Source organism: Podarcis tiliguerta (assembly GCF_965153285.1).
Source record: "Podarcis tiliguerta genome assembly, chromosome: 1".
Lineage (NCBI taxonomy): Eukaryota > Metazoa > Chordata > Lepidosauria > Squamata > Lacertidae > Podarcis > Podarcis tiliguerta.
In genome coordinates this window covers 29,861,640-29,878,684 of record NC_139534.1, presented here as the reverse complement: position 1 = coordinate 29,878,684, position 17,045 = coordinate 29,861,640, and the positions used below count along the sequence as shown (strand labels likewise).

Here is a 17,045-nt window from a genome sequence, read left to right as displayed (position 1 = left end):
AGGACAATCAGGCACCCTGACTGATAACCTTTATCTCAGGAGAGAGAAGGGTGTGCAACCCTCTTATTTTTCCTTTATCTCTCTGCATCTTTTGATACTATGGGGTCCTTTTGGAGTGGTTCTGGAGGTCTGGAGCACCATGTTATGACGATTCTGTGATCAATATCAGAAAGCAGGACTGGATGACTTCTGCTCAGCCGCCTGACTGTGGGGTACTGTGGGGTCCTTTAAGGTTCCATTCTTCCTCTTATGCTATTTAATGTATATATAAAACCACTGGAATATGTCAACCAGGTATATGGAGCATAGGGTCATCAGTATGTAGATGACACCCAAGTTCTTCTTTCCATTCCATATGAATTGGGAGAGACTTTGCCCAGAAACTGGTCCAATGACTAGAGGCAGTAATGGACTAGATAAGAGTCAGTAAATGGAGACTAAAGCCTGGTATGATGGAGGCACTGATGATCATAAGATGGAGGCACAGATTGTGGCTTCTGGGTCCAGGAGTTGACCTGTTGGGGATTGTTTAACTTGCAAACATGAAGTAGCAGCCCGGGGATGCTCCTTGAGTAAACATTGTAATTTGAGGCTCAGGTAATGAGAAGTGCCTATTTCCAGCTTCAACTGGTTCATTTGCTACAGCCATCCTTGCTGTTTCATACTGTTTCCAAACTATAATGCAAGTAAGCTGTGGGGCATCTTTTTGATGTATTGTCCCTGGATTTCTGGGTGCCAAAGTGGGTGCCACAGTATCCAGAGATCCTAGTTGTGCTGTTCTTTAGTTCAAGATCATGGGTTTCCTTCCTTTTTGAACATCATGCAATGCACTAAAGAAATGTTAATTTTCAGTACATACACATTATTGTTTTGCAAGTTATTGTTAGAAGAAGCTCCATGGGTAACCACGAGCACTTAGGTGAAGTGTTTATTACTCACAGAAAATATATGAAGTGTTGCAGAGCCTCAATATTTTTAGAACACAAAGATACATTATCGGGCCTGACTGATTATCCTCTAACAATACCCAAACAACATAAAACCCTTAGGGTGCACTGGTGTCAACAGAACCCAAACTGCAATCTTAGAGGAAGATCCTTCAATACTGAATTAACATTTATAAATGTAATATGAAGGTTTCTTGATATTAATTGAAGCAAGTCATGCATTGGAATGATCATGGACACATTTTAAAAAGGAGTCAAGCTCTGTTAATACTATTTATTGAGAACAATAAACAGAAATTATTTGAGCCAGGAAACATGTACTTGAGCTAGCAAATATTTATTTTTATTTATGTGTTTATCTATAACATGATTTCAGTTGAATATCTTAAAAATAACCTGCACTATCTTAAATGACAACATATACACTTGTTAAATGCATTATTCAACTGAGCTGTAGTCCAATCCCAATGACTGAAATCTTATTTCAGCGAACACAATTCCAATAAAATTCATGGTTCTAAAATAGTAATATAAGGCTGCATTTACCTAGGAGTAAATCCCATTAAATGCAATTTCTGAGTAAACATATATAGGATTGCACAGGATACAACTGCTGCTCAGACACAGATATAAAATTTCTAGAAATTTGAAGCCATGGAATAATTTGTTTCTGACAAAAATTCAATTTGGGGAGAATCAGTTTCTGAGGCATACCTACCATGAAGGAACAATGCCACCTAAAAACAGTGTCTCCTAATTCCAGAGATACTGTGGCAGAAGGGAATGAAAGCCACCAAGTGGTCCAGGAAAATCAATAGGACTTTTCTCCCTTGCCCAGCACAGGTAATCTACCCTAGCAACTAAGGCTACTTAGTCACAAAACAGAATTGGAATTTGATGGGAAAGGAGGTAACTAGTGGCTGAAGAACTAAAGAGCAGCTAACCAAACATTACAATATCTTACCTCAAAAAGTGATGTACTCACTAATTTAAAAGATAAACTCTTTCATAGGCGGAGTTATTCAAATTACCAGAAATTTCCATTGAAAATATTGAAAAGGAAAGGTCTCAGAACAAAAACATGAGAGGAAAGAGAATTCCCTCCTCTCCACCCCCCAGGCCTTCACATCTCTACTCTGTCATCAAATCAGGTGACTTTAGACCATTCACACACTCCACAAAGAACAGGAAAGCCAAGCACCTCAGAAAAATATATAAATGAGAATAATTAAATAAATCATTACCTATATTTATAGCACACGCTATAAAAATCAAATCATGGAGATTTCAAGTAGGCAAAAATAGTTACTGCATTGTTTTTTCATCCTACACCAGAAACCATTCAGTGGACATCTCTGTCCATGCATACTTGCATACCTCTCCACTTCTCTTTATTTCACATAGTTTGTAAAGCTCAAATCAGGAGCTCCTCCATTTATTTGAATGCAGCAGAATCTGCCTGATCCTGTAAAGCCCCTTCCTGAAAACAGGGCCCAAAAGATCCCATTCAAACAAACACTGAAATCCCAAGACTGAGTGTTGTTGTTGTTTTATAATAATTCTACAATTAGGCACTTAAGTAGAGTTGAGAACTCTTGTTAGAATTATTGCCAAGGCTAGGCTTCTTCTAGGGCCTAAGATTAACTACCAAACAAAACAGCATAAAGGAAAATGAAACTACAGTAACAGCTCTGCCCCAAAGGACCATCTCAAAATTGCTAAATAGTTAGAGAACCTCCCCCAATACCAACATGTGCGTATCAGAATATAAAATGATGTATGTACTTTTGAGAGAGTGGAGAAGGAAAACATAGATACCCAGGATCTGCCTTAAATCTCAAAGAGCATAGGAGTGCCATGTGGATGGGTGGGGGAGCACGAGCCTAACAGCCTTTTGGTGCCATTCCTTTGCTGTGTGTTACCTTTAAAAAGAAATGCCTTCACATGGCAGGAAAGGTGATTTGCTGTGCTTTGGATAGATACAGGGGCTAAAAGGTTCTTCTCCCACAGTTCCTTTCTGCAGAGTGAATAATTCAGGAAAATTCAAATGAGATGGCTTCCATTTGTCTCCTACTTCCTCTTCAGACTGCTTGACAGCCACTGCTTAAGTGTCACAAACCCTCAGTCATTAGCTATAACAGTGCACAGATGGAACAATATTTGCTCTGTCATTGGCATTCAATTAGGATGATGCCAGCTCTAAACATTAAGCCAGTTAAACTACGCTTTAGGCAAAGCACAGCCCATAATTTGAGCTTGTAAATTATCACTTGGAATCCTGATTTATCTGGGGTTTGATGTAAGGTACATATTATGTTTGTATATATAATTACATATATAAAAAAGAACTGCAGTCGAGTTTTTGGTTTTTCTACCAATAAAAGTGAGACTGTGCTGCCTTTACCATCATGTAGGTATAGTCCAAATTCAAATAACAAGCTAGAAACTACATATCAACAATTTTATTTGCAAAAGTAAATAAAAGAGACCTGCCCACATATATGCCTCTGACTGGCAGTAAGGACTACCGTATTTTTTCATCTATAAGACACCCCCATGTATAAGACACCCCTATTTTTGGGGACTGCAATTCAAGAAAAAAATTGTGTATTTTACTATCCGTGTATAAGACGCCTCCAAATTTTTGACATTATTTTTAAGGAGAAAAACCTAGTCTTATGCACAGAAAAATATGGTAATTCCTCAAATGTCAATGAGTGATTTTATTCACATTACTACAAAATATGTAGGTTAAATTTCTATACCACCCTTCATTTGAGGATCACAGGACGGTTTACAATATACAAACACAAAAATACATACCATAGTAATAAACAAATCAATACCCTCTCCCCACAATTTCTCGGTTTCTGGTTATACATTCTCAGCCTAGCACCTATCTTGGAACCATTCCTAAAAGCACAGGCCTAGAACAAGGATGGGGAACTTTTTGGCTCCACAGGCCAGATCCTTATCAGCCGGTGCTCACCTGTCGAAATCCCTTTCCCCCTGAATTTAAATTAGAAGCGGGGGCGGGGGAGACTTGCAAAAGCCTTTGCCCCTTTATGATTACAGTGAGATCAGAGATATGAAAGGAAAGGCAGGAGACTCAGCCAGGCTTTTGCAAGCCTCCTTTCTCTTCCCTTTTAACTACCCAATCTCAGGGATTTAAAGGGGAAGAGGGAGGAGGCTTGCAAAAAGTCTTTATGAGTCTCCTGCCCTACCCAATCCCCTGTCCCCTCCTTCTGTCCCTATCTCAATCTGAACTCACTCTGCTCTTTAAACTCTGCTCATCAGCTGAATGAAAATTAAATCCTTCTGCCCAGGCTGCACAATCCTGTTCCATCCTGAGAACAGGGTGGCACAGGCAACAGAGCTTTACACTCATTGGCTGATAGGCAGGTGGGCGTAGTTTGAAGAAAACAGTATGGCGGGCCAACTTGGATCCCCTGGCACACCAAGACTGGATCATGGACCAAAGGTTCCCCACCCCTGGCTTAAAGCATGCTCAGTTCAAACTTTTCTAAAGAAACATTTTTGCCTTTTGACCACTAGGTGGCAACCACATAAACATATCTTACAGTTACCACTAGCAGTACCTTTGTGCACACATGGGAAGCCTGAATTCTCCTTTTCTCAAAGCCTCATCATTTGGCGAAATGAATGATAGATTAGAAGCATCTCAAACTATGGAAAACCCAACATTTATTTCTTTAATTAGAAGCCAAATTATCTATGGATTGTAAGCAGGTCTGCTGGTCACCAATTTAGCTTAATTTGTTAAAACTATTAATATTCAAATATGTATTCATGCCACAGCAAGGAATACACACAATAAGCATTTAGAACTTGAGTTCATAGATAAGCACCAGACTTCATAGATGAACACTAACAGACTCCACCCTGAAAATTGTTTAATGCATCAGACCTGGAGCAAGTTAATGAAACTTTTATCACCTGAAGGAATGAACAGTCTGAGAAGCTGTTGGTCTCCAGTACTCCTGTCCATCTATTTTCCCCACTTATGTGGGCAATAGGCCCAAGAGAAGGTTGTGGTTTGGGAAATACTGTTCTTTCTCTCCCTCCTTTGAGTCCTGCTAAGCACTGTTGCAGAAAGTGGCTAACATTTATTTTTGTACAACCAGGAGCATTTCTTCTAAACAACAGTTTTCTTACAGTCTGCAAGTATATGAGAAATCATGATCTGCCTTCACACTAGGTTTGAGTAGGTTGTCAGAATAGTGCTGCCAACTGACCCACTGTGGCCTTCCTAGGGGAACTGAGCAGCTGCTTGGCTCTGGTGGGAGCCATTTAATGATTTCCCACAATGCAATGCCCTTGAGCAACTGATGGAGTGCTGCTACACTGTACACATGCATCACTACTTTTCAATACTTGTTATCAAATTAGCCATATAATCATCTCCCACATGGAACCAGTGTTTCCCACACAATTTTATTGTCATACTTCTGTACCAATTTTCATCACACTGTGAGCAAAAGTGGTTCCAACATCACTTCAGATTTGTAAAACAGTTAAAAGTGCAACAATAATTTCAGAACAGAAACAAGAAGGAGCTCCAAAGTAAAAACAGTTCAAAAACCCAGAGCAACTTGCATCAATACTCAGGACCCCGATTATTCAGGGATTTATACCAACACCATGAATACCAACACCATGAATATAGCCCGGTAACATGCATGTAGGTTAGGTCCCTCATCCATAATCGAATCATGGGATCATGGTGCATTCATGAGGGCAAATTGACATGGCTACCTAGTGGGATAGGGACAGATAGAGAATGGTCCAACAGAGGGGATAGCTTTGAAATACCGTATGTGCCACGTCTTCTCGATTCTTGAATGCCATATCTTGTTTAGTTTATTGAATTTAATTTATTAATAAAATATTATATTTATATCACTCACTCATGATATATCAAAGCAGTGTGTGTGTGTGTGTGTACACACATACACATTTTTCCTTAAAAGAATACAAAATAATCGCGTCTGGTTCATCTTGGGGGGAAAAGAACAACTACTGAATAGGTCTGTCAATATCAAAAGTCTTCCAAAGATATTAGCACCAAAGATGCCTGCCAAATCTTCTAGAAGGGAATTCCACCACATTGGCCTAGCAACACTAAGTGCTCAACTTCAAACTGAAGACAGCTGAGCTTCTAAGATGCAGGAGACAACTAAGAGCACTCATTTGGATGATCTGAATAATTGAGCTGGGATATATACACTCAAGCAGTCCTTAAGATATTTAGTACTGTTGTTCCAGGCACTGTATATATAAGAAACGTGAACCTGGCTCAGTAGCATATGTGCATATGTTTTAGCAGAGGTATCACATGCTGCTGGCCATCTGTACCCATCTAGCCATTGCATTCGTCACTAGCTGAAGCTTCCAGACCAAGGGCAGCTGCACGTACAGCACTCTGCAGTAATCTAGTCTTAAAGTTACCGATGTGTTAATAACAGCAGCCAGACTATTCTCATTCAGATACAACATAGCTAGTGTACCAAACAAAGGTGGTAAAAGGCATTCCACAGAATGGGCTTGAAATGACAAAGATGTATCCAGGTGTACCTCCATGCTATGTACCTGCTCCTTCAAGGTGAGCACAACTCTGTCCAGAAGTGGCAATTGGCCTATCTTCTAGATATGGAAACAACCTACCCACAGAGTCTCCATCTTCCCAATGTTCAAAACCAATTTACTGGCCATCATCCAGTCCACCACTGCATTCAGAGCCAATGAGAGAGGGAGACAACTACCTCTAGTTCTGTCCTCATCCTCTCTGCTGAGTTCTACAAGGTCAACACCAAGGAGGAGGAAGCTGACAGGAAGTCCATCCTCTGGACTGGATGTAAGAAAGAAGGCAGGCAGGTTGAAGGGTGGGGCAGAATGAGTTTGGTGGGGCAGTGCAATATTTGCCCTTATAGACCAGCCTTCACCGCACTGGGGCAAAAACAGTGCCCTGCTGAACCTCATAGCACAAGTGTCGTAGAGCCAAAGAGGACTCTCCCATTACTACTCTGTTGATTCAACCGTACAGCTAGGAACAAAATCATTGTAATACAGTGTGTCTAGCACCCATCCTGAATGGTCAGTCCAGTGGCTAGAAAAGTAAGAATAGAAGGGTTGTACTCCCCCATCCCACTTTCAATTTTAAAGACCATTAGGATGACCAGGACTGCTTCAGTCCTGAAATCAGGCCTTATCCCATGTTAAAATTGCTAAGAAACTATCAGGATGTTCTGGTCCTCCCTTCTTCCATATTTGTATGAGCCCAGCTATGATGGTATGAGCTCCTAAAGCATGTACTGTATGTGGTAGCTGCAGGCAATTATTAACCAGTCTAAAATATTTATCACCCCCACCACATATTTTACAGGTGCATGACAGGGATGTATGAGGATTTTTAGAATAGTTGTAATATTTTTATTTATTTTTAAAATTAAGTTTATATGCTGCCCTTCACCCGCAGATCTCAGGGCAGTTAACAAAATAATAAAAGGTTGTTTTCGATATTGTTAAAATACCATCTAGTTGCATCTTTCACACTTGCGCAACTGCAGTTTTTCCTGCTTGGTGGCTGGTCAGCTGACATCGCACAAATTAAATGCATGCAAGGCAGACAGCTTAAAAGCTCTTTCCGTGGCAGGATAACCCAGTGCAGAAAGAGGTTTTAAGCTCTCAGGCTTGCTTACTGGGCTCTGGAAGGCTCTTGTGAAATCTCGGATGGCCCCATGAGATATTGTAGGTGGTAAGGCCCATTTGGCATGCTGGCTTCACAAAGGTAAGGGTGCTCATGTGGAGGAAGTTCCAGGGTTGTTTTGACTATACATGGTTTTGGCTTTACACACAATCCCCAGAACACAACCCCAACCAAAGCTGCAAGTTGATTGTATTTAGTTTACTTTATATCAAGTGTAATTTTAATTAAAAAGTGTGATTTTAATGTTCTATCTAGTTTATGCACATAGGTACTCTTCCATCCTTATTAGAAGCCATACTTCTTTATTTCTCTTTGAGTTGCAACATACAAATAAGAACTGGATAAAACATATAATAAATTATAAAGTGTAGCATTTTTGTTACTTTTACCTAAATTCTGGCTTGCTGTCATACGTGTGTGTGTGTGTGTGACTAATCTATTAAAATCACATTATGCCTGATAAGAAAGCAGTAAGCCACTCTGATTGCTGAGTGACAGACTTAAGAACAGTCTCAACACATTCTTTATGGCATTCAGCCAATCTCTCTAGGAACACAATGACCCCAACTTTATTCATAAATCTTAGTTTGAAAAATACTCTATTCCCTAAAGCAATTCTCAGCACTCCTTTAAAAGCTTTGGTGGGGTGGGGGGGAGGGGAGAGATCAGATTAGAGTTAAACAGGTTATGCAGATGTTATGAGAATGTAACTTCTAAAAATAACTTCATAGATCAATTTAAGTAAACTTCAAATAGAAATCTCACCTTCTGCACAGCACACCACTTGTGTGTTATATAATTCTGCTCTCAAATTATCAGATTGATATAGTAACTGTGAAAGAAAGCCTTAGACACAAAAGGGCGCTTGTACTTTAAATGGATTTCTGTCTTGAAAGTTTTATGCCAATACATTATGTACAGTATCTGATGGAGCTATTATGCTTGACATTGTTTTTTTAGAATGCCTCCAGGTGGACAAGAAGAGAATAAATCCTTTTAATATATATGCTCACCAAATGCATTCATAAAAGCTATATTGGGGAGGAAGATTTTGGTATTATCTCCTAACTCTTATTGCAATTTTCTATAGGAAAAAATAAAGTACAACTTAGACATATTTGATGAAAGAACATACAAAATAAAAATAAATAAATACCAGGTACATTGGGTTGGATCCAAACCTAGACCCAATCCATGCAGTGTGTCTCCTCTTATTCTGCAGTTGCCACATTATCTGAGACCAAGGCATGGTTTGGCTTAGTGTTATGTTTGAACCAACCTGTTTCATCCAACCACAAACCATTATTGACAAAAAGCAATAAGGATTGTGTCACATTTTTGTCTGATGTGCATAAAAAACAAGTTGCAAAACTTTGAAATGTCAATGAAAGAAAGAAACTTCAAATATATAAATCTGAGGCCCCCTTTGCGTTTAAGGACCTGGGACTAATAGCCCTCCTGAACACTCCTCTCCCATACGGTCCGCCTATCTATATCCCATACTCCTTCCACTGCCATGAAGCTGACCCTCACTGACACACAGCTACTGAAAGCCAAACATAATCACAGAAATAGCACTTAGGTAATGCCTAAGAGAAAGTGCCATAAACTAACAGCTGTGACATATAATCAATGGTGCTCCTGGTAAAACAATATTCAGAATAACCTTGCTTATTTAAAACAACATCCAATATGTACACAGAATGTTCTAACCAAGCCATTTAAAAAACGATCACAGGTATCCAAAGAAGGTGGGTGAATCCTTATGTACTTCAAAGAGAGTTTCACGCTTTTACTTCAAATGATTAGTCTTGAAAGCAATGTAACTGCAATATATATTAATCCACTAGAGTACACATTGAACACATTGCTTCCAAGCACCACTGACTAAGTGTCTCAACAGAATTACTTCCATGTTATAACAGTAAACTGCTCTGTATATTTAAAGGGAATGAAAGTTTCTCCTTTGCTGAAATAACATTTGCAATAGGAAACAGAACTATACGGGACTAAACAAATATCCAAACTGGTTTGTTGGTACAGATCAGTGCAGGTGAATACAGTGGTACCTCGGATTACATATGCTTCAGGTTACATACGCTTCAGGTTACAGACTCCGCTAAGCCAGAAATATTACCTCAGGTTAAGAACTTTGCTTCAGGATGAGAACAGAAATCGTGTTCCGGCGGCGCAGCAACAGCAGGAGGCCCCATTAGCTAAAGTGGTGCTTCAGGTTAAGTACAGTTTCAGGTTAAGAACGGACCTCCGGAACGAATTAAGTACTTAACCCGAGGTACCACTGTACTTGCAAAACATTCACTTGTTGAAGCACTTTGAGATGAGTTTGTTCACAATCAGAGTCCAAAACAGAGACATTCTTAAGCTTTGCAGGGATAGAGCAAGGGTTCACATCTTGAACAAAGGACTTGTTCTGTTTGTAATTCTCATGTGGGTATTGAGATATTTGCATTTTCCACAACAGATTCTCTCCCCGCAACTAGTATGTGTCAAATTTGAGTGAATGTATACTTAAAGAAATACAGTAGCTCAAAGGCTATCCAATATTGAGTTAAAGTAACTACTAACACATACCAAAATTGTTAACAGATGTTGCAAGGATTTATTATCTCCCTCAGTTTGACATACAGGGAACGCCATGTTTGCATGGGAGTTGCGCTCTGGGTCAGTTTGTGAGTCAGTGGCCATGCATAAGCCTGTTCCACTCCTGCTCTTCCCCCTTCCAGAGCCAAAAGCAGCGCACACGTTGGCACGCACAAAATGGTTGCCACCTGTATGTTTGCCACTAGGAACTCTGAAAATATTGCTGCTCTGCCACCTAAATCTAGAAAATTGATGGACACCCACCAACCTTTGAAAAGGAAGGTAGGCACGGCTGCTATAGCCACTTGGCCAGATATGCTTCAGGGTTGAATAGAAGGCTCCCCACAATGCTTGGTGTTCATTTAAGAAAGCACTAAGGGAAAACTGTTTTCAATTAATAGAGTCCTTTCTACAGATCAGTTACCGTATTTTTCACTCTATAAGACGCACCAGACCACAAGACGCACCTAGTGTTTGGAGGCGGAAAACAAGAAAAAAATTATTCTGAATCTCAGAAGCCAGAACAGCAAGAGGGATCGCTGCGCAGGGAAAGCAGCAATCCCTCTTGCTGTTCTGGCTTCTGGGATAGCTGCGCAGCCTGCATTCGCTCCATAAGACGCACACACATTTCCCCTTACTTTTTAGGAGGGGAAAAGTGAGTCTTATAGAGCAAAAAATACGGTACATTTGATGCAAGACACTACTGTTATAGGCAGTATGAGATATGGGGAGAAGAGAGGTGGGAAAAGATAGTGGAGAAGAAAAAAGGGGGATAGTAAACTTTCATTCGTTTACATAATGTGCAAGGTTTTTATGTCAGCATCATGTGGCTCGGTTCTTCAATTATTCATTTGTTTGTTTTCATCGGCAGTGAAAGAGATTGGGGAGCCCAGGGCATGGTTGGTTGCATTTGGTTGATTGCAGTGAGTTTTGTTTGTGTGTGAGAGGAAATTTTTTTTTGGGGGGGGGGTGTTGTTGGGTCAAATTAGCCATATTGATTTGTATGCTGTTGGGGTGGGGGTTATGTTGTCTTGTTGAACTGCGTATATAATAAAGGGGAGCCACATCGGGGTGAAGGCATCCTCTTTTGTTTGTCCCCGTGCTAATTTCAGTTTGTTGGTTAGCTTTCCTAGACGGGCTGTTTCCCATGCAGTTTGGTACCATGTTCACTCCTGACAGGTCCCTCCAGTGTCTAGTTATGACACTCCTAGCTTTGTTTAAAAAGTGTGCGCTGTTGTCTTGGAAAATATTTAATAGGCCCAGTTCTGGAGTTGCTTTTCATATCTGTTTCGTTATTTTGCAGGTTTCTTGTGGGACTGATGTCCAAAAGTGTTTGATTTGGGGGATGCTGGAGTGTTGTTATAAAATTCAATGAGAGACAGTTTATTCCCCTCCACCCCTGTTGTATAATAATTCTTTGTCATACTGTGTCTATGTAAAGAAAGGCACTTTTCTCAGTGTGATCCTTAATGCTGTGTTAATGATCAAAATGGTTGACTCTGTCCTATAAGGACACTGACAATTACTGTCATCATACCTTGTGTGCAGCAGTTCAAGTTGTTTAAAACTTTGATAATGACTACTTTACTGCATTTAAATGAAGGTCATTTATCCTTCCATTCCTTACTTATATAGTGCCTCTCCAAGCAACTTGCCTCAAGGCCCTTTTCAAAGAACGCTAATCAGTACACAAAATTATATTGGAGAAAACAACCTTGTCACAAATGCCATAGCACTAATACATAGTAAAAGCTAAATAAAAAAATAGTAGCTTTCCTCTCTATATTTAAAAATGTCAAACATTTCAAGTAGATAGGAATGCAGGAGATGAGAAGAGATTTCACAGTACGTATTAGGAGAAAAACTGTTAGGCGATCAGAACATTCACATGGCCAATAAAAGAAAATTGGAGACATTTGAAAAAGCACAACATTTGATGGGCAAAGCAGTGCCAAAAAATGTCATAATTGCAAACTGTTTCTGGACTTTACATCCTATCAACCTGACCAGCCAACTGGGAAGTCTAGCCATATGATAATAAAAAACATCTGTGACTATTTTAAGGTTTGATTGTGACAGCAATGCCATCAACGTGACAGCATTACTTACTGAAAACTGGAACCACTTCATTCAGCTTGCCAGTCCAAAAAGGTAAGAAGCATTTCTTACCATGAATAAGGGTAATGCCTTATCAGTACACACATACAACCATCCCAGACTAGCTCAGACAAATGAATTTACTTCCACTACCAGTCTGTGAAGACTTCACAAAAGATGCCTGATAATGTCACTCCTATTGTGTGAGGGTTTGCTGGCTACTTACCAGTAGCCATGCTATTGGCTGCAAATGAAATAAATGTCCCTGCTCCTACAAAAGGGGAGGGGGAAGCAATCAGGTGCTATCTCCTGGTGGTTTAGAGGAACATAGATAGTACATGATAAATAGGTTTGAAAACAGCTTTCTCCCACAAATCAGACTCTTACGGCAGTGCCAAAAGTACATTCTTACAATGTTTTGATTACAAATTCCTTAATCTGATAGAGGCAACAGCTCCACCTTTCTTCTATCTTAATGATTATTGGATCTCCCAGAGAAGCAAAACACCATCAAGCACTGAATTATCTGAAGATGATATCAAAAGTGAGGATTAAGAGGGTGCAGAAGATCTTCATTGAGATCAGAGGGTTGAATTTGGTGAGCTTGTGAGCTCTTTGCAGGGCAATGATGGCTCATTCCTGTTTATTATCCATATGATTAATTATTATTATTATAGTGTAGCTAATTTAGTTTAATCATTTGGAGAATGGAGCTGTGAGTGCAGAAATCCTTGTCTGAATTAAGCACTCAGGGTTAAGTTTAAGATGTTTAGCCTCAGTTTCTATTTGCAATATGGCATTTATAATACTGGACTCCCTTACAGTGTTGTTGTGGTTGCAGAGACTGTTTATGTGAAACCTACATTAATCATTTCCATTGGCCAATTTGTAAAAGCATTCAGTTTACATCTGGAACAGGCAACAAAGTTCAGCTACTTAACATAAGAGAATTAATATGAGCTGCAAGAAACTCTACGATTCCCTGAATTACATTTGTCAAGCGAGGTACTCATCATCCCTTAAGTTTGCATTTAATGTGCCTAGATGCAAGCTAGGAGTTAAATTGAGTTAAAAGGTTGTGATAAAGAGGCATAAAGCTGAAAACTCTATTCATTCAATCATTGTGTATTTATTAATTTAAGATTCTTCCACACTAACAATTTGTATATTGCTTAATCACAGCCATCTTTAAATGGTGTACGGAAAACACAATGCAGTAAGACAAAGAATGAGTTAAAATTATCTACACACACACATACCCCTACCTTGCAGTTGTGGCTTTCCTTGTGACTAAAGCCATGTGCTGTGTGCATTTCTACACAGAGTTAGTGAGCTGAGGCTATCTTTTGATAACACTAAGTAACATGTGAACTCATTTTTGCCACTGGTACATAAGATGAAAGTAGACATTACAGAATGTGGGGAACAGGAAATACAAGCATCTTATTCCTAGATGCTTTGAAAACAAGATCTGTACACAACAGCCCAGATGTCTGCCTGCCATCACCTTTACCCCTGAAGCATAGGAAGTCCAAGAATTACGGGTCAATTTGCCTCTTGGGAGGGGAAAACTACCAGCTAACTCCACTGTCACCAATGAGCACATACAGACTGTTCTACCACCACAACCTGCCTCCCAGTTGGCCAACTACGTAACATTTAATATTCTTAGGTTGCCAAAATATACAGTCAAACTTCAAGTTCCAATTTGAGAAGCTTTATTACTATTAGGTATATGGAGGCATATTGAGTGAGAAAGGAAACAGGAAACATAAAAGGAAAAATAACAACACAGTTTATTCTTTCTCTCTAAACAGCCAGCACTAGACAATCATTTTTAACAGCAATAAACCAGTGGAGGGTATTGGCAGGTGGGGAGGATTCTCCCATCAGGTATGATGATGTCTGTCTGGAACGTGGTGTTTCCAGCATACAGAGAGAGGGAGATAGGCCACTGGTACCTTTCAACTGAAGTAAAAGGTGAGAACTAGAATTGATTCCTAATCTATGCCTGGTACACAAAAATTAGTAATTCTAGCTTGTGTGCATGGAGAATGTTTGAAATGTGACAAGTAAGTTGCTATGTAACGGAACCTAGGTTTATTTTTTTAAAAAACAGGCATTTCCCCAAAATATTGTTATCACAAGATAACTATGCTGAACTTTCATTGCATAAGCAATCCCTATAAGGAAGATTAGTTCTTACCCTACAATTTTACATAATGCACCTAAAAGCAAAACCTAAAATTGCAATAGTAACCAGCCCTACTGTGCATCAGAATGTTAAAACAAACGGGAGGTCACCATTCACCAAATAAAGAAAGGGGGAAAGCAATGCTTTCCCCTTTTTGATGCTAAAACAGAAAGGCAAGGTATAAGAAGGGCAATACAAACAAAAGGGAAAATCAGAGATAGCAAGAATAAGGATAGAGCAGCAAAGGAAAGTAAGACTGATAGGGCACATCTATTGCATTTTCTGTTTTAATTGTTGGAATCAGAATAACATATCAGGCAGTAATGGAGCTAAAACTCAATAAAGGTAAAAATGTAGTAGCTTTATTCAGATGCATTTCTTAATCATGGCTTAGCATTACTGTACAAGAGCAAGCCTTAATGAGCTTCAAGCTTGTGTGCTCCTCTCTCTTCCGCCTGCATGGCTGCAAGCAGACGACCAGAAATTTCCATATCAATTTTAGATGAGCCAGTTTAACATGATGTCTGAACAGGGTTCAGTTTAACCAACTGTGGTTAATTGAAACAAGCCAGCTTCATAAGATATGGCTTAAAACTGTCCAGGTTTGGATCACAAAGAGAAAAGTTGGGTGCATGAGCTCAGGGCTTGTCATTGTAGCAGTGGTGTTTATGGTCAAAGGTTCACTATGGCATGTTCTCGATACACTAAACTGTATCAAGAAGTACTTTTAAAGAAAGTTACTCCAGCCAAAGTTACAGGATCCCACAGCATCAAACCAGGCATGTTGTAGCAAATCATGTGCATTTGCTCCAAGATACTTCTTACATCAGTTTGTCTTTGTTCCTGCATGTAGACTCCTCTAATGCAGGTGTACTCTTCATACCACCAGTGAACAAGTTTCTTAGATACGAATTAGTTCTATATAACTTTCTAGTAGATGGAGAAACACTGTCTTGGTGTTTTTTTGTTTTTGTTTTTTTTTTTTGACAAGGAATAATGTAGAATTAAGGATACAGCCTTGACTTTAACTGAAAAACTATATCCCATCATTCTTTAACTACCTTATCAAATGAACATTCAACATGGCAAAACAGTAGAATTCCCCCACCTTTTAAATCATTCTTAAGGGCAGAACTGAAATTATTCTAACGCACTTTAAAATATTTTGATTACCAAACCAGGGGGTGGTCATTCAGTTTAAGAAGTGGTACAAGGGTGTGATCTGCTGAATGTGGTGCAAGACTATAATCAGTTTGATACTGTATACTACCTACCCTGTAATAATCATTCTTAAGCTATGCAAATAGCAAGGTGGTAGTGGGAAATTTTTTTGCCCAAAGTTTTCTTCACAGTGCACTTGTCACTTCCCATATCTTCGGCTAGCCATAATGGGCAAGAGGAAGAGAAAAAGATTAGCAGTATGCCTGGCAGTAACGCAATTATTCAACCCAGGATTAAAATCATTGGGGCTCAAGAGTAACTGAGATTGTAGAAGAAGGGGTATGGTATGGCATCTAGACCAATAAGCAAGTGCACTAGGGGATACATTTGATTATTTGCAAAGTTATGCATATAAAGTCTGAAAAGCACTGGGAACCCATGTTCTAAATATAAAAGGAATGATCAAATACAAGGTGTTTCATATGCTCTGCCACTGAAGAACAGAATAAGAAGTTCGAGAAACTATTAATGGCAACACAATAAAGCCACTGGGGGAAATAAGCAATAAATCAGTTAAGCACAAAACCTGAAAGAACAAAGAGGTGCTCAAGGCTATCAAGCACCTGATAGAGAGGCTGCTTTCTGCAGATATCAAGCAAAATCAAGCACCAAAACACTGAGTTGGCAAAAAGAAGCATAATTCATTATAGGCCCTTCTGGGTTTTGTGTTGTGTGTGTGTGTGCTAGGGAATGGCTGGCCTACAGCCAATCTGGAATTTTGTGAAATTTATTATATTGTATTTCTTGCATTTATATTCCACCTTTATCTCCAAAGAGCTGAGTGGGGGTTTGAATGCTGGTCTCCTAGGGTTCAGAACTCTAACCACTACACAACACTGGCTGATTGTGTGTATGCACAGGTGTGAGAAAAGTCATAGAACAACCATCCTCTTGTATTTTAATTTGCAAATTATACAACTGGGAAAGCCATCTCTATAGATTATTTTCACCCTTTAAATATTAGTCAAATTTCTAAATCTGTCGGACATAAAATTCACTAGCCACATGACATTGTAAGCCATAGCTAATGGTTTACCGTGCAAGAGGTCTTAGTGCCCGCTCACATAGGGGAGAAACATCCCATTATCCTTGGTTCAGCATTACATTTGAATTGGGGATTATAGTTTGTTTAGTTCCAAACAACCCATTATGGTAAGCTGTCACATAAATTACTCAAGACACAATCCAATTATGCACACTTACATGACAGAACACCCCATTGACCACAGTGGGCCATACTTCTAGGTAAACATGCACA

At 39.4% G+C, this 17,045-nt stretch overlaps 2 protein-coding genes across 13 annotated transcripts in view; one reads left to right on the top strand and one right to left on the bottom strand.

Annotated features, from left to right (window-relative positions):
* LOC310664653 (uncharacterized protein) overlaps nucleotides 1–17,045 on the top strand; it is a gene marked incomplete at its 5' end in the record, with an annotated part of 413,140 nt that overhangs the window by 52,946 nt on the left and 343,149 nt on the right. Inside the window, 2 exons of one of the 11 annotated variants that reach the window (XM_083414004.1) lie at nucleotides 12,340–12,426; nucleotides 12,818–13,222. The exons of the other annotated variants lie outside the window; for them this stretch is intronic. Coding sequence (XP_083270130.1) covers nucleotides 12,340–12,426; nucleotides 12,818–12,848 — 118 coding nt within the window. The 3' untranslated portion in view covers nucleotides 12,849–13,222. Of the gene's footprint in view, nucleotides 1–12,339; nucleotides 12,427–12,817; nucleotides 13,223–17,045 lie in introns of those variants that run through there. 11 annotated transcript variants of the gene reach the window in all.
* FIGN (fidgetin, microtubule severing factor) overlaps nucleotides 1–17,045 on the bottom strand; it is a 125,110-nt gene that overhangs the window by 38,672 nt on the left and 69,393 nt on the right. The window lies entirely within an intron of this gene.